At 34.9% G+C, this 18522-nt stretch overlaps 2 protein-coding genes across 2 annotated transcripts; one reads left to right on the top strand and one right to left on the bottom strand.

Moving 5' to 3' along the window:
• On the bottom strand, positions 392-3605 carry LOC107631855 (ribulose-1,5 bisphosphate carboxylase/oxygenase large subunit N-methyltransferase, chloroplastic). Its single transcript, XM_016335424.2, has 6 exons — positions 2961-3605; positions 2760-2788; positions 2203-2414; positions 1896-2021; positions 1235-1639; positions 392-987 (listed from the first exon to the last, which is right to left on the bottom strand). The coding sequence occupies exons 1-6, from the start codon at positions 3467-3469 to the stop codon at positions 769-771; spliced, it is 1500 nt and encodes a 499-aa protein (XP_016190910.1). The 5' UTR covers positions 3470-3605; the 3' UTR covers positions 392-768.
• On the top strand, positions 6365-10850 carry LOC107633947 (uncharacterized mitochondrial protein AtMg00810-like). Its single transcript, XM_021119745.1, has one exon. It carries the CDS (start codon positions 9334-9336, stop codon positions 10525-10527), a length of 1194 nt encoding a protein of 397 aa, XP_020975404.1. The 5' UTR covers positions 6365-9333; the 3' UTR covers positions 10528-10850.

Below are 18522 nucleotides of genomic sequence, written 5' to 3'. Positions count from 1 at the left end.
CCTTCCATTTGATGAGTTTTCAGATGCAGTGAGACAGGTTCATGAAAACAGAATGGGGCAGCCATTTCGTCGTCGGGTGTCAGACAAGCCAAAGGAGGAAGATTACTTCTATGCCAACCCTCAAGAGTGCCTCTGTGAGGGGACAAAATGCAATGACCTGTTTGGCCCACGCAACTCCAGTGAAGTCAGATGAGTACAGGCCGCCAGATGTAGGAATGCCAGCTGCACAACTATGAATTTGAACTTTGACAAATGAATTTAAAAAATTTGCACATTCACACAAGTTCCTCAAGTTCTGTGTTGAAGAATCCATATCACTGGCATACTGTCTTAGAAATTTTATTATGTACACATGATTTTGTAGGAAAGCACGGAAAAGAAAGAGGAGAAAAAAAAGGAAGAAAGTATTAGCTTCTAATTCTATTGAGGTTTTGCAAAAGCTGTATCTTGATCTTTTCCCTTCATTTTTTTACTCCAACCACAGACTCACATCAAGCATTGTAAAGTTCATTCTCATTACCATCTTGACTATATTTATAACCGGTATAGAAGTGTAATTCAAGCGTTACATTATCCTCTTTGCAAGCAGCATTCAAGTAATGGGTTGTAAATGTAATAAACCTAGTAAAAAAATTGATTAAGACCCTTTAAAGATTGATTGAGTGCATGGCATGGACTTGTCTTGAAAGATTCCATCTACCAAATGTTCTGTTTCATTGTCCTCTGGAAATGTATAGTAGTGTCCCTAAGGGGGCGCTTCCTGCAAGATTACATGAACTTCTCAAGGTCCCCTAGTATATCACCACTTTCGCCGCAGAGGCCAAGGTCCTTGAGCCTCCTTTCTTGGTAATACTCTAACTGGTCCAGTTCCGATTCTTTCTCCTTGAAGACCTCATCAATTTGTTGCAGAACTTTCTTCTCCCCTTCTCTTATTCCGACTGCTATTGCAAGTCTTGAATCTAATTTTGCTTCCTTTAACTTGTTATCCTGCCATTCAAATGCTTGTGTTTTAGACTTTTAGTTATTTCTTGAGCTCAAAAGCTCCAAAATTAAAAAAAAATGTGTATATATATATATATACCAATTTAATAATGAACCTGCTCAGTAGAGATTTGTTTATATGCTTATATTTACTGAACCTCATTTTTGTTTTGATGAATACCTACCTATAAACTAAAGTGAAACCCTTTAATGTGTATGAGTTTATCTCAAATTAGAATATAAAATCATATACCTCTTCAATGGTTGTATGATAACCAGCAAGAGCAGATTTGCAGGCCTCTCTAACAACCCTGCATAAAAGTTCCTCATTGTCACGGCTCACTGGCAATTCTAGATGACTCCAGACAGTGTTTCTGAATAGCGCTTCCAGTAGGAAAGCATCAGTACCTCCTAGAGCTACAAGTCTCAGGTATGGAATCATCCCTGGTGGAAGTGGTTGGTTGTAGAATATGTCAAAGTATGCTGTCTCACCAAAACCATTGGTCTCTGCAATGTCTAGTTTGTCATCATAGAAAGGGTCGGACTCGGGTATTCCAAGTGTCAAGGTATATGCATTACGGTCAGAATTTGGTTCGATGAAGCCATAGTCCAGAGCCAACTCGGCGTTGCTTTTGTTCAAATCATATTGGATATATATCTGCAGTGAGGAGTTTCTTCCATTGTTATGTTTAACTATAGTATGATTGCAATTCACATTATCAAGAATGGAGATGAAATTGGAATTGGCACCAAAAAATTAGCACTAATGCGTATAGTTCACAGCAATTTGACATGCAGAGCTGGATAACTCTTGGTGGAAACCCCTATGATGGAGTTAATGTTCATCATTTTAATATAATGTTGTGTATAATTAGACCAAAAAACAAGAAGAAACAGAAGGTAAAAGCCTTCACCTGTTCCCCAGCCTTGACAGAAAGGGGGCTTCTTAGGGAAAATAAGTAATCCCAAGAGAAAAGGCCTGCAGCTCCTTTAACTTCATAAGCATGATCTTCTGTAGTTACTCTTGCACTGTGGTTTATCTGATCCAGAAATTTAATTTGGAAAATATCAATTTTTTCTGCACAAGATTGTAATATCTTCATAGGAATACCATGCAGTTTATATGTCTATATTAGTCTCCTCTATGATCTACAGTTATTGCAGTAGAAGAAGTGAATGGTGCATACTACTGCAGGATGCATGAGAGGAAATGAACCTTACCAAGTCTGCTAGTGGAATAACAACCAAATTTTCATTGCGAAGTCTAGAAAATGCCCTTGATCTGAGAATTCCAAATGCCCAGAAGAAGTCATCCAGTGTTATAGGAAAAGGAAAAAGCTTCTTGTTAGGGAGTATGATTTCTTCTTGCAGTCTCATAATTTCATTCTGCACATACTCTTTCACACCCAATGTTGTGTTCAGAAGTTGAGTACCTACACATGCATATTACTTCAATTAGGTCTGTGATAGACCTATTACTTTATAAGTTTATATACACAAATTCATTATTCAACACTTGTTGTTTACATTGGGGGAAATTCATTAGTTTATAGACCTAACAAATAACTAACCCATGAATAACTCCCAATAGGCCTAATCCTGATTACAGCCTATCTAATAACATTTACACACACAGGCATATAATATAACATTGCACACATACATATCAAAAAGTTCTATGCACTTGCATTAAACAATGTATTATCACATTTATTTAATATCAAAACTATCTATTGTTAACCATTAAATGATGTGTGTGTCAAAATAAGATCACCAACCTTGAATCTCTGAGAGCTCCTCCTCTGACCTGCACTGGAATAACCAATTAACAACTCAATCAACCAATGTCCATATTTACCAAATTCTCACCAACCATTGTATCACTAGAAAATGAAAAAAAAAAAAAACAAAAAAAAACAAACCATTGTATCACTAGAAATTAAAAAAAAAAAAAACAAAACAAAACAAAAGAAACCCACCAGTATATAGTAGAATCAGTTTCTTTTGGCAGAACAGGGAAGTAGTGCTTCCAAAGTGAATCATCCCTTGACCTCTCCCTAATGAGGAACAAAGCAACAGAAAGCCATGGCTTGAGACCACTACACACATTCCCAATCTCAGAAGCAGCAACTGCATCTGGGTTAATCCAAAACCTCTTTGGAACCTGAAGAACAACCTCGTTTCTTGATATGTCTTTGGTTGCAACAAGTCCAAGGCCTTCAGGGACCACACCAGGTTTCACTGGTGTCTTTGAAGAGATAACACCTTCTTCCTTAAGCCATTGCCAGAAGGTGGTAACTGCTGGTGACACTGATACTGATGATACTTCTTGAGTTTCCAAAGAAGAAAGGGATTTCACAGAAAAAGGTTTCTTGATGTGGTGAAGAAGTGGTGATCCTTTGGGTAAAAGAGACAAGCACCTGGTGTGTGAAGTGCATGGAGACAGAAAAGCAGATGAACCCGAACACACTGAGAACAAAGTAGCCATGATGATATTATGGTTTCTGATTGTGTTGTGTTATGGTTCAAACTTTAAAGGTAAGGATTTAATTATATTTGTTGGTTTTGGTGGTTGTGGATAAGATTCTCTCTCTTCTTACTGGTTCTCTTCTCTTCTTCATGTTAGAAGAATTTAGATATTAAAATAGGTGGTACCACTAAAATTCAAAGATGATAAAGTGAATGTTGAATGCAAAAATGTACATGTTAATTCAAAGCTAATTTTTCATGGTAAAATTAGTTTTCATTTGAGCAGAAAGTTGAAAATAAACATGTGTTCACTAGTTTTGGAGCGAGAGAAAGACTTTATATAGTTAGATTTCAATTATGAATTTTATTACTTGAAAAATAAGATTTCTTAAGTTTTTGTTAATCTTTTAAAATTTTTTTATTTTCAAATTCTTTCAAATGGTAGGTTTGATCAGATTTTAATTTCATTTATATATGCTTTAAGTAATAGAATTTTTGTTACGTTTATTAATTTCTTTCAACATTCTTATCATTTTCATTTTTATACTTTTTAATTAATTTTTAAAGATATTTATAGTGGTTTATTGAAAATTAAATTAGGGATAAATTCAAAACGGTGATACCAGAGTTAAATCTCAATTTGGTCTCTGAAATTTAGCCCGATGCTTAAAATGACTTCCATAATTTCGTTGGCCCAAATTAGAATTTGTGGCTCCAACTTGCCCCTTCGATCATCTCCGTCACCAGAATGCTATTTGATGCAATTGCATGACACAGTGGACACTACTTAAACCACGGTGCATTGGTTTTCAAAGGGTTTGGGCGTGAAACCAATACGTCGTCGTTTAAGTACTGTCCGTCATGTCATGCAATTGCGCTAGATCAGCATTCCCGTGACGGAGATGATCGCAGGGGCAAGCTGGAGCCACAATTGTAAATTTGGGGGTTCTAATTGGGGCCAACAAAATTTTGAGGGTCATTCTGAACATCAAACTAAATTTCAGGGACTAAATTGAGATTTAACTCGTGATACCACGCAATCAACTCATTTTGATAACTCAGTCACAAAAAAAAAACTCATTTTAATAACTAAGTTCAATTAAGTTAGACTTTGTCTAAGATTATAAAAATTAATAACTCTAAATTTTTAGTTAAAAAAAAGGAGAGACATAAAAAAAAACTTAGTTAACTTATTAAAAAAATAATTTATTTACATAATATTTCTTAATTACGAATTAAAAACTTGTCATAATCGCTATTTGTATTCTCTCCTACCAAAATTCAAATTATTCTTAACAAAACACAATTTTGTTTTCTAGAAATACTGGGATTAATTCTTTATATTTGTTTCTGTCTACTACACATGAGCGCAATCCGAAAAAAAAAAAAAACACGTAAATTATCTAAACAAAAGGGGAAAAGAATATAGGATTAGCTAATCATTAATGGAAAATGTTTCTAAAAACATTCTATATGTCGTCTTACCAACACACACTGAACTCATTTTATTATATTTAAAATCAATACAAATTTATAAAATTATAACTTTTAAAAATTAAAAAAATTCTAAATCATTTAATCTGGAAAGCAGGGAAAACAAAAACAAGGAAGAGTTTTGTAAAAGGTATATGACGTCTTTAAATCTGCGAATTGGGAAGGAAGAAAAACAAAAACAAAAAGCAAATAATTTTTTTAAATAAAGAACTTTTTTATGTGGATTAGATGTTTAATGATATTTATTTTAGATAAATTTTTAGACGATTTCGGATGTATTTTAAAAAAAATTTGTGTATTATTATATTGTTTTAGATGGGCTTTATATTTATTTATTTTTTTATGTGTTTTGAAATTATTATATTTATGGTATATTAAAATCAGTCATCAAAGTTAGTTACTGGTATAAAATATATGTTAGAATATAAATATATATTAAAAATAAATTAAATTACATATATATTTATACACAAATATATTAGTGATTAATTTTAGCGACTAATTTTAATGTACAAATCGTATTTTTGTTATTTTGAACGGCTTTAAACACAATTAAAATATTACATCAAATTTTAACCACACATCTTTTTTTTTTTTTTTGTGACTATTTTAACTACACATCTAAAATTATATAATAACACATAAAATAAATTATAAATACATCCAATTCCAAAAATGAAATGAAGACGAAGAATCGATTGCTTCTCTTAAAAAAACTTGCCCCTCTTGATATCAGGCCTCAAATAGTCGTCCATATAAGCATTGAGTTCTTACCACTTAACACATCTATTAAGACCTGCATCAACAAACAAAATTAAAATATATCACCGTGAATTCAGTGACAAAATTAATATTATATATTAGGAAGTGCTCTCCAACTTCTATGTACATGTTTTTGAATTTTCAATGAGCAAGAGCAAGACTAGGGATGTCAATAGGGTGGGTTTGGGATGGGGATACTTTTTTGCTTTTGTTAGTTGGATAATTAGCTTGTTAATTATAGATATTAGTTTGTCATAGTCAGATTAGTAAAATTAGTTATTCTCACTTACATGTAGGGGTGCACATGGGGCCGGGTGAAGCCGGGTTCGCCGTGACCCGAACCCGACTCTAAATAATGACCGGGTCTATTTATGAGACCTTTACCCGATGAAATCGTGTTACTTTCGGGCCACACTTAAGCCGGGTCTAAACCGGGTGAAACCCGGGTCTTGATCAACTATATCACGACATCACCAAAAATTAGATTCTACATCTTTTGAACCTCTAAATTTTGAAAAATAATTATTTCATAACAATGCAACATTCGCATAATAATAATTTAGAATCTAATAATAATAATTTAAAGTTTCATAATAATAATTATATCAATTACACATTAAACATTCAAAGTTCAAAAGACAATTAAAACAAAGTTAACAACCAACACAAGATTAACATAATAATAATAATTTATAGTGTCATATCAACCTATAACAACAAAATATTAAGTAGCAAACAACTACACGGGTCCAACGGGCCGGACCCGGGTGACCCGAGGCTTGGCCCGAACCCGATTTAATAAATAACCGGAGCCATCTATTGAAACCTCGGGTCTGACCAGACCATAACGAAACCGGGCCAAATTAACCCCGAAATCATCGGGTCCGGTCCGGGTCTTCGGGCCGGACCGGGTCTTGTGCACCCCTACTTACATGTATGTATATATATGTGACAGTAAGATTTGTAAGAGTTAAGAAAAGAAAATAAAAAATACTGAAGGCACTTTTTGCTTTCAATTTTTTCTCTTTCTCGAACTGTCTATCTCACCTTCTATAATCCCCTTCTTCTTCTAATCAACAATTGATTTAATCATGGACGCAGAACACAGCAGTTTTAACATGGTGCGGTGAGCGTTCCATGGATTGAATCCTTCATTTCTTCTCCCTTTTGTACTCCCACCTCTTGATTTCTTCTCTTTCCTTAAACCTACACTATAGAGTTTGATGAGAGTTTCTCACTCCACGATCTTGTGATATTACTGTGGTGAGAACTCCGATCAACGGGATTAAGGGAAGAAGATTCTGAATCGGTCATTTACTAGATTCATTGATCAAAGATTTCAATTCCTACTCCAATGGATTCCAACCACACCCCGAATCTTGGAAGCATCGATCTCCAACTTTTGGCCCAAATTATGGCACAAATCACTAGTATGCAATCCACGTCGACGAAATCAACTGTGAGCCCTTATCTCGATTTGGCTAGTCCCTATTATTTGCATCCAGCGGACAGTCCAGGTAACCCCTTGATTTCTAGGGTTCTTGATCATCAGAATTATCACAGTTGGTCGCACTATATGTTGTTAGTGCTTAAATCAAAGAACAAATTGGCCTTTATTGATGGTACTCTCCTGAAGCCACCCATAGATGACCCGTTGTTTGAGGCTTAGGATCGTTGCAATACTTTCTCTAAGCAGTGACATTGCTCAAAGTGTAATGGAAAATAGTATAGCCAAGGATTTATGGCAAGAACTCAAGAATCGATTTTATCAAGGGGATGTCTTCAAGATTGCTGGGCTCCAAGAGAAGTTATTCTCAATCAAGCAAGGTGATCTGTCTGTCACTCATTATTTCACCAAACTCAAAGGAATTTGGAAAGATTTGAAAACTTTCAGACCCCTCCCACAGTGCAACTGCACACCGAAATGCACCTGTGTCTTTGACACGGTTAGCAATTATCAAAAGGATACTTTTGTGGTACGATTCTTGAGGGGCCTCAATGAACAATTTGGAAGTGCTCGATCAAACATTATGCTCATGAACCCTCTTTTCTCCATTGATTCTGCCTATTCAATGATGCTGCAATAGGAACGGCAACTCTTGGGCACTGACATTGCTGAGCTGAGCCCTTTGTTGAGCACTGCTTCATCACACACTTTTCAGTCTCGAGGCAGAGGACGCGGGAGAGGCGGTCGAGGACGCAGTCTAGGTGGCAGAGGAAGTTCTAAGCTCTGTGCCTAATGTGGTAAAACTGGACATCTCATCGACACTTGCTACCGCAAGCATGGAATGCCTCCACATCTTAAGAAACAGAACCAAATCAATAATCTCACTGCTGAGGATGATGATTACGGTGAACCAATTAGCTTGTATGAGAATCAGGGGGAATCTTCACATGCGAAGTTTACTTCAGAGCAAAAAGATGCACTACTGGCCCTTTTGCAGCATCATGGAGCCAAGGTCAATCATAATATGAATCAAGTTGCTTCAGCCAATAACACCACTCCTGGTGAGCATCACTATGCTGTCATGTCCATTTGTTCACAGTACAATGACTCCTGGGTCATCGACACTGGAGCCACCATACATGTGACATATAAGTTAGATGCATTTGATTCGTACCATAAAATCAAACCAATAAAGTTAGATTACCAAACAACCAAATCATCATTGCATCTATTGTGGGTCATGTCATTTTCTCAAAATCTTTATACCTTACAAATGTCTTATACATTCCATCTTTTGTATACAATTTAATTTCTGTTTCACAACTCATTGCATCACTTGACTGCCAATTTGTTTTCAACAAATTTGGTTGTGAGATACAGGACCTTCCAACATGGAAGATGATTGGAGCAACTGATTACTCTAATGGCTTGTATACACTGAACACTAGCACCACCATACATAATACACTTCAATGCAGCTCACATGACACCACGATGCACAACACTGAACTGTGGCACCTCAGATTGGGCCATGTTCCTTTTAATAAATTGCAACTCTTACATGATTCGTTTCCTTCAATTTCTAGTTCAAACTTTAATAAAATTGTGGCTGCAAAGCCGTGTGATTCTTGTCAATTTGCCAAACAAAAGAGGCTCTCTTTTTCTACTAGTCATAGCAAATCTAATGCAGTGTTTGACATTATACACATTGATATCTAGGGTCCTTTGAATATTCTTTCTACTGATGGTAACAAGTATTTTCTCACTATAGTAGATAACTACAGCAGATACACTTGGATATTTTTTATGAAATTAAAATCTGAGACAGAAAGACTGATTAAAAACCTTGTAACCCTCATTGAAAATCAAATTCACAAGACTATAAAGTGCATTCGGTCTGACAATGGCAAGGAGTTCTTAATGCATGACTTTTATGAAGCCAAAGGCATATTGCATCAAAGGTCATGCGTGGCAACTCTACAACAGAATGGAATAGTAGAACGTAAGCACCAGCACATACTGCAGGTAGCTCGATCCATTCTATTCCACTCTGCTGTCCCTAATTGCTATTGGGACTTTGCCGTTGCCCATGCTATCCATTTGATCAATAGATTGCCAAGTTCCATCAATAGATTGTCAATACGGCATTTTTACATGGCGATCTGGATGAGGAGGTTTATATGAGACCCCCTAAAGGCCTTCATCTACCAAGACCGGACCTAGTCTGCAAACTCAAAAAGTCTCTCTATGGCTTAAAACAAGCCAGCAGGCAATGGAACGTGAAACTGACTTCAATGTTAGTTAGTTTGGGGTACAAACAATCCATCAATGATTACTCTCTCTTTACTAAACAATCTGCCAAGTCGTTTACTGCTGTTTTGGTTTATGTGGATGATTTAATACTGACAGGGGATGACCAAGATGAAATAAGAAAAACAAAGATGGCTCTAGACAAAGCATTCAGCATCAAGGACATAGGTGATCTCAAATATTTCTTAGGCTTGGAAATAGCTAGGAGCAACAAAGATATCTCTGTTTGTCAAAGAAAATATGTCACTTATTTGTTGAAGGACTATGGCTTGAGTGATGCCAAACCAGTTAGTACTCCCATGGAGTATACATCAAAACTATCCAGATCAGCTACACCTCCATATGACGACATTTCAGCATATTGCAGATTGGTTGGGAGATTGGTGTATTTGACCACGACAAGGCCAGACATTTGTTATGCAGTTGGCAAGTTAAGTCAGTGTTTGGACTGCCCCACAACATCCCACTATCAAGCAGCGATTCGTGTGTTGAAATACCTCAAGAATGCCCCCGCTACTGGCCTCATATTCCCTACCTCTTCCGACCTCTGTCTGAAAGGCTTTACTGATGCTGACTGGGCATCTTGTCCAGATACCAGGAGGTCAATTTCTGGGTATTGCTTTTTTTTGGGTGATGCTTTGGTTTCTTGGAAGAGTAAAAAGCAACCTACTGTAGCGAGGTCATCCTCAGAAGCCGAGTATATAGCCATGGCAGGTGGTGTGTGTGAGGTTCAATGGTTGTCCTATCTTCTACATGATCTTAATATTCCTATTACTCAGCCCATTCCCTTTTATTGTGATAACCAGTCTGCCCTTTATATTGCAGCGAATCCTGTGTTTCATGAAAGGACTAAGCACATTGAGGTAGATTGTCATGTGGTGCGAGAAAGAGCTGTGTCTGGGTTAGTTAAGTTGCTACATTTCTCAAGCAAAAATCAAACAGCGGATATCTTCACCAAGGCCTTAGCACCTGGTCCTTTTCAGAATTGTTTTAGCAAGCTAGGCCTGTTCGATTTGTATGCTCCTCAATTGAGGGGGAATGGTACCAGTGATTTTGTTACTTGATGATTGACATCTTCCTTTATTGCAAGTTAGTGATATGGAATTCTCCATTTCTCCAACTTGAAGGGGAATGTTAGTTAGTTAGATGGTGTCATAGTTAGATTGTAGTTTTTTTTTTACTCCAAGTTGATATTATGACAATATGCATAACTATCAACTTAAGGAGGAATGTTAGTTGGATAATTAGCTTGTTAATTATAGAGATTAGTTTGTCATAGTTAGGTTAGTAAAATTAGTTATTCTCACTTACATGTATGTATATAGACAGCAAGATTTGTAAGAGTTAAGAAAAGAAAATGAAAAATACTGAAGGCAATTTTTGCCCCCAATTTTTTCTCTCTCTCTTGAACTGTCTCTCTCACCTTCTACAATCCCCTTCTTCTAATCAACAATTGATTCAATCATGGACGCAGAACACAGCAGTTTCAACAGCTTTCCGTCCCATTTCTAAAATTAATTTTTATCTCCGTCTTGATCTCTGCTATAGAAAAATAATTATTCCTATTCCTATTTTTATTTTTCGTGTTTTTTGTGTTTTCTATAGGATTTCATTATCTGTCTCTCTATATTAAACATTTATATAAAAATGATAGTAAAAAATAAAAAAGAAACAAAAAACAAACTACAAAACATTATTACAAACACACAAACATATTTTATCTAAGATTATAAGTCTAGAAATACAACATAATAAATCATAGTCCATTAAACAAAATCTTAAAATACAACTTCCATTCTTAAAAAAAACAATAAAAAGAATAAATAACAGAGAATATGCAAATTAAGATTTTAAACTACAATAAATCAGTAAAAAGGGCAAAAAACACAAAAAAAAAAATAAATTATAAACTGCAATAAATCAACAAAAGAACACATAATAGAGCATATTATTCAATATTCAGAATTCAAAAAACACATAACAAAGATTATACTGAAGAGTAGTATCAAACCCTAACTATTTCATAATTATAAACCCTATATGTCTAATTGCTTCAGATACATAGAAGGAGAGAGAATAAAACCTGAAGTCAAGTGGATGAGAAGGAGGAAGAGGATTGGAAGAAGGGCAACCGGTGACTGCTACAGCGTCAACAGTGATGCGCTCCAGTAGACGACGAGCAACGAAGAGAGGGCAGAGTAGTGGGATGTGACGGCGGAGAGGGGAGAATGGATGCGGTGACAATGACGAGAATGGACGCAATCACGCAGACGCAAGAATGGAGAGGGGAAGGACGTCGCACCTGAAGAGAGAGAACGACGTGGTGAAACTGTGAGGGTGACAACGCGGTAACATTAAGCACTGAACAGGAGGAGGAGTAGTGGCCAGTGGCGACTGGCGAGGGGGTATGGTGCTATGGCTGTGATTGTGGAAACAGCTCTGAGAATTTTGAACTTTTGGGATTGGAGAGTTAGGGCTTGGGGATGGCGCAGTAAATATGGAGAAGTAGTAGAGAAGGGAAGACACTCAATAAGATAGGGTTAGGATTTTCAATAGGTGAAATTACTAAAAAATCCCTATATTAAAAATAAATTAAGGGTATTTAAGCAAATTCAAGAATTCGGGGAATTATCGGGGATGGGGCAGGAATCCCCGCTCGAATTCCCGCCCCTATCTCGAGAGAATTTTAGTTTCTATCCTATAAAAAATTTTTCGCTTTCAAGTGTCCATTTGGGGCAGTCTTCACGGGAATTCCAGCGCTTTGGGAAATTTTGACATCCCTAAATAAGACTAACGAGAATGAAGAGAAGAATGAGGAGATAACAAAGAAAATAAAAAGAGAGAAAAAAGATATGAGCTTTATTTTAAAAGAAGGAAGTTATACTCAATAAAGAGATTTTAGAGATAAAAATTAAATACATTAAATTGAAAAAATTGTTTTCTGAAAAATAGGAAGATAACTTCATAAAAAACTAATTCAATTATTTTATAAGATTTAAAAGTTGAGTAAAGATAACATTTTAAAAAATGGATAGTATTTCTCATTTAAAATATGATGTAATTCTTACCCTAATACTTTTTAGGGTTAAGTACGATTTTGGTCTCTAAGGTAAGGGCTGAAAATTTATTTCGTCTCCGGCCTTTTTTTTCGCTTAAAAATGGTCCCAATTTTAAAATCGTCATTTTTACCAAAATTTTAATTTTTATTACCAAATTACCCCTAACTAAACAACGCGGAGGGTGGAGGGTAGGGAAGAAGAAGGGGGAAGGGGAAGAGAAGGGGGAATCACTCGCCGCTATGATTCGCATCACCACCGAAACCACCGTCCACCACCACTGCTGCTCCTCTCCATCGTCGCACAAGTACAACAACAGTTCGCTGGCGTCACCGTTACCTTGGATTCGCCTCACTGTCATTGCCGCGTGAGGTCATGCTAGCGCCGCCGCGGTAGCTGCCTTCCTCTGCTTGCGTCGCGCCGCCAGCATTCTACCCATCGCCTCACTGTTCTCCTCTGTGTCTTGTTGTGCTTTGTTTCTGATGATAGGCATTCATTTTGCTTCGCGTTATTTTTCCCTGGATTTGTTGAATTTTTTTATTTGTTGATTTTGTTAATTACATTATTTCTGATTCTGATTTTATTATTGTTGTTGATTCTATCTGCTTCTATAGTTCTGCTTCTGATTCTGATTCTATTATTCATTGTTGTTGTTGATGTTTCTGTTTGTTTCTGCTTTTGTTTCTTTTGTTGCTGTTGTTCTTTGGAGTGAGACAGTGATGCTTCTGCTTCTGCTTCTATGGTTCTTTTGTTGTTGTTCTTTGAAAAGTAGGGCTGCACACGGATTGGATATGCTCAAATTTTCGATCCGATCCGCACAAATTTCATCGAATAGGATTGAATCCAATTACCGCACTTTTCGCACTCAGATCCGATCCGCATATTTGCGGATAGGATCGGATATCGGATATCGGATATATCCACAAATTTGGAATAAAACTATATATATTTAAAATAACAAAAGATTAAACCATTACAGCAGCAACTCAAGGGTCAGATATGATCATTGATATCTAATTGATAAAAAAAATAAAATCATAACAATAGCAACTCAAACCTTTTAACAATTGAAGAAGTAAAATTATTTTTCAAAAAAAATTAAACTTATGAACAGAAACACCTTATTCTCATAATAGAAAAGATTTTTTCTTTTCAATATAACAATTTTCATATAAAAAATTAACAAAAAAATCACTTGATGAACGAAGCACTCCACAATAGCACTAGGTAGCGCCGACAAGAAGAGAAGACGATGAAGGCGGCGACGACAGAGGAGCCCCACGCTGCACCAGCCAGCACCACTCACACCATAGAAGTTGGAAGATACCAGGTAGCTCCGACAAGAACAGAAGACGATGAAGGCGAGAACAGAGACGGAGAGGTGGGGCGACAAGGAAGAGAAGAGAAGACGGCGAGGTGACAAAGCTAAGAGACTAGCAAGGAGACGACGTGATTGCGAGAGGATGAAGAAGAGGTGAATGCCAGTGATGGTCACTGATGAGCATATTAGACATGGATTTGTCTGAGAAGTGCGATTGTTAGAAGAGCATAGCGAGGGAGATGAGTGAAAGAGATCACAGTGAGGGTATAGCACCGTATTAAAATGTTTAGGGTTAAGAGTAGGGTTTTTGATTTTTTTTTTAAGTTAGCTATATATATTATTTATTTATTTATTTATTAAGTGTGCGGATCCGCAGATTGGATCCGCGGATCCAGTTGCAATATCCGCGATCCGATCCCCTTATAGTGCGGATCGGATAAGATCCGCAATTTGCGGATCGGATGCAGATAAATACCGCGGATCTGTGGATATTATCCAATCCATGTTCAGCCCTATTGGAAAGAGATAGTGATGCTTCTGTTTTTTTTTTTCCTTCTGTTTCTACTTTTTTTCTTTATGTTTATTACATTGTTTTATTATTATTGTTGCTGATGCTTTGATGAAGACGAAGAAAAAAGAAGCAGAGATGAAGAGATAATGCTGTTATGGGAAAGGGGGAAGGGGAAGGGAGAAGGATATTTTGATCTGAAATACGATTTTAAAATTAAGTTAAATCTTTAGGACCATTTTTTAGCGAAAAAAAGGCTGGAGATGAAATAAATTTTCAACCCCTACCTTAGAGACCAAAATCATATTTAATCCTATTTTTTATTAGTGTTTACATTTTGTACATGTCAATTGAACACATTTAATAATTTTCAAATACCATAATTAGAATATGTATGTGATGGACATAATATTTTGTCAAGTTATCTGACATCAGAACTTCACATTACACACATACACATTGAAAATGGCAATGAAAACGTTTGAGATTAGAGTTTTAAGGAAGCAAAGTTGTTCCCAACAAATCCAAAACCACTCAAACACAGCGTGAATATTGCTAAATTTATGAATACATAATATGCTTTTACAACTTTTCTTGGGGGCATAATAATTAAGCCCTATTGCCCCCTTTATCCAAATTTACCTAAGCTTCTACTTTCTAACTTGAGACTAAAAACGAAGGGAAACAAATATTTGTCATTCAAATCAACCATTATCTATTTGTTTGACATCTCGTTACAATTAGGTAACGAATGGTGGTACTTTTATTATTAGGCCACAAGAAGTCAAGAACTATAAAAATAAACTATGCTATATATTATGAATTAGACCCACGGAGCTAGGGATATATACATGGTAGACATAGGTTGTTGTAGTGGCAACCTCAAATTTATTTTATGCTCTCTGTAAAATGAAGGGATGCGTGCCTATGTATATATATTGAGATACAGATGCACCAACTTCCAATGGGTGCGTGCTTGACTACTTCTTCCCACTCTTTAATATTGTTAGCAACATTTTGCATTATCCAAAAGGTACACCACCCTAATATATATTAGGAAGCGTTTTAAGTGAGGCAGGTTCCTGTACTGGAAGTTTAGTACATCAGTTATTCACACCATTGAAATATATTATAAAATATTTAAATGGCTCAAATAAATAGATACATAGATACTGTGATGACTGATTTAATAAGATATACGATAGGAAGACTTTCACATGTGCCACAGTGCCAGGCAACTTTACTGTTACATTGCTATGCCATGTACGGCTAAGTAGCAGGTTTATAGTTTGTCTTGTAGCAAGCATGAGAATTACAAAAGAACCCTTGAAACGGTGGATGAAAAGACAAAAATACTTAAAAATAGTAGCCGCTTGGATAGGTAGCTAAGGTGAGGAGGATCGAAGCTATTAGACTGCGTCTTCATAGAGCCAGGGTGCAGTAAATGACAAAAAGTTAAAACTTTGGTATTACTTATAATTAATATTAAATCTACAATATTTTTAGTTTTAATTTTTTATTATAATGAACTTATTCTAAGAGCACTTTATATTCGTATAATAATAAAAATATTAAATTTTTTTATGTATTTAACACATTAAAAATACAAAATAAATTATATTTTCGATAACTTTTAATGAAATATATTTTTTATCCAATTTTAATTAAAATGTTTTTTGCATACATAAAACAAAGAAGAGTACTTAATCTTATTTTAAAAATTGACAAAAATAAAATAATATATTTTAGAGTAAAGTATTGTTTTTGTTTCCAACGTTTAGGGTAAGTCCTAAAGTTGTTTTCAATCGTCGTATTTAATTTCCTAACATTTCAAAATTGGCTCAATGTTATCCTGCCGTTAGAGATCCGTTAACAGAATTGACGGCGGGACAAAATTGAGACGATTTTAAAATGTTAGATACTTAAATAGAACAAAAATGTTGGGGACAAAAACGATAGATAGAAATAAATTTTAATTTTATCCTTCAATAATTTTAATTTTTTACTGTATATAATATTTAATTATTTTTTAATCACATTTAAGTAAATTACATTTAATCACACTACTTTCATTTCAAATAAATTTTTTTATATTTTTATATTAACTTATAACTTTAAGTGTAAAATTAAAACAAAAACAAATTTATTTAGAATGAAAGTAATATGATTAAGTATAATTTACTTAGATGTGATTAAAAAATAATTGAATACTATGTATAGTGAAAAATTGATATTATTGAAGGATAAAACTAAAATTTATTTTTATGTATCGTTTTTGTCCTCAACGTTTTCGTCCAATTTAAGTCCCTAATGTTTCAAAATCGTCTCAATTTTGTCCCGCCGTCAATTCTGTTAACGGATTTCTAACGGCAGAACAACATTGAGTCAATTTTAAAACGTTAGGTAGCGTTTGGTGGAGAGACAGAGACAGAAAGACTGAGACTGAGAGACAGAGACTAAAAAACAGAGATTGGAATAAATTTCAGTATTCTGTTTAGTGCAAAGTGGGAGACAGAAATTGAAACAAGAATGAAATTCTAATTTAATTTGTACAAAGGGTAAAATTAGAATTAATTAATTGAAATGAAGGTATTTTAGGTATAAAATGTTATTAAAGTTTCAGTTTTTATCTTTAAAAATTTTAGTCCCCTGTGTCCCTACTTTTTGGAGGTACTAAAATATTGAAATTTTGGAGACAGAGATAGAAATTTTAGTACCAATCTCTGAATTAACAAACATGATACTGAATCTCAGTCTCCCAATCTCTGTCTCAGTATCTCAAAACAAACGCTACCTTAGAGACTTAAATAGGACACGATTGAAACGTTAGGGACAACTTTAGAACTTATCCCAAACGTTGAGAAAAAACCGATACTTTACTCTATATTTTATATAATAATTATTCAATCACTCATTAAAAAATTAGTATAATCGATAAAATTTCTATATACATTTGTACTAAAACTGTTTATTAAATTAAGAAAATTTAGAAGTAAATAGTTAATAATTTAACACACATATGTAATTAAAAGTTTTTTTTTGAAGGGAGACCATGATCCATGTTGGGCTTCTAGGTTTCGCCACTGGTGTTTGATGAAGAGAGAGATCGAATAAGAAGAATTTGGATTCTCTAAAATAAAGTGAGATCTTTTATTATTGAATATTTTTTCTCTTATTTTTTTCTTGGTCTCACCTATGAAATAAATAGTGATAGATCATATTTTATACTCTAAAGTAAAATTCAAAATTTAGAGGATCAAAATCTAAATACGAGATGTTGATTTGTATTCGATCTTTATAAGTATAAAAATATAAAAAAATACATAATAACTCATGTAAATGTATAAATAACATTTTTTTAATTAAGAATATATAAAAATCTGTATGTTTATCATCAGATGGAGAACTGTTCCGGAGCTTACCTAGAATCGGATGGTGGTTGGGCTTGTTTGTAAGGCTTAAGCGCTAAAAAATGGTGGCCTCCGACTTGTTTTAGATCTGAAGCCTCCGTCCGAATTATGTATGTGAAAGAATGGGGTGGTACCTGCAAAGATACTCCGATATCTAAGTTAGCAAGGGGGTAATCATGTTTTTAGAGTATTGGAATTTAGAGATACCTGAGGGGTAGTGTCAGTGTATTTATAGGTGATGTGCCAATAACTACCGTTGAAGTGGATCCACTATTAGTGGATAACCGTCCCTTTTATCTAGGGGTTGTTGAGGTCTCCTTTCTAGAAGTGGGGGAGAGATTTACGGAAGCAGTTACTCACTTAGATAAGTATGAGCTGCCTGCTTCAGTCTATTCCGACCTCTTCTAAGAGGTCGGATAAGTGGATAAGGTCACTCTTCTTAATTGGCCCTTTTAATTTTATTGGGTTTGACTTATGTTTTAGGTCAAGGTATGAACAAGAACTATCCTAATGTTGTTTCTGATCAAATTATTATAAACTTCTATAAATTCAAATAAATTGAATTTCACAATAATATTATACAATTAACACCACATTTATTTCGACTTGAATACTCACTTATGAGCAACACGAAGCATATTAACTTCATGTGGCAGATATGTTTTTGCAAGTCTTTGTTAACGTAAATAAAGATTTTCAAATTCGATTCATTTTAGCATTGATTTAGCGTTTAATCTTATGAACAATTCTTTAGAATAAGTTAA

This window comes from Arachis ipaensis, chromosome B03 (genome assembly GCF_000816755.2).
Source record: "Arachis ipaensis cultivar K30076 chromosome B03, Araip1.1, whole genome shotgun sequence".
Taxonomy (NCBI): Eukaryota; Viridiplantae; Streptophyta; class Magnoliopsida; order Fabales; family Fabaceae; genus Arachis; species Arachis ipaensis.
This window is presented reverse-complemented; position numbering and strand designations above follow the sequence as displayed.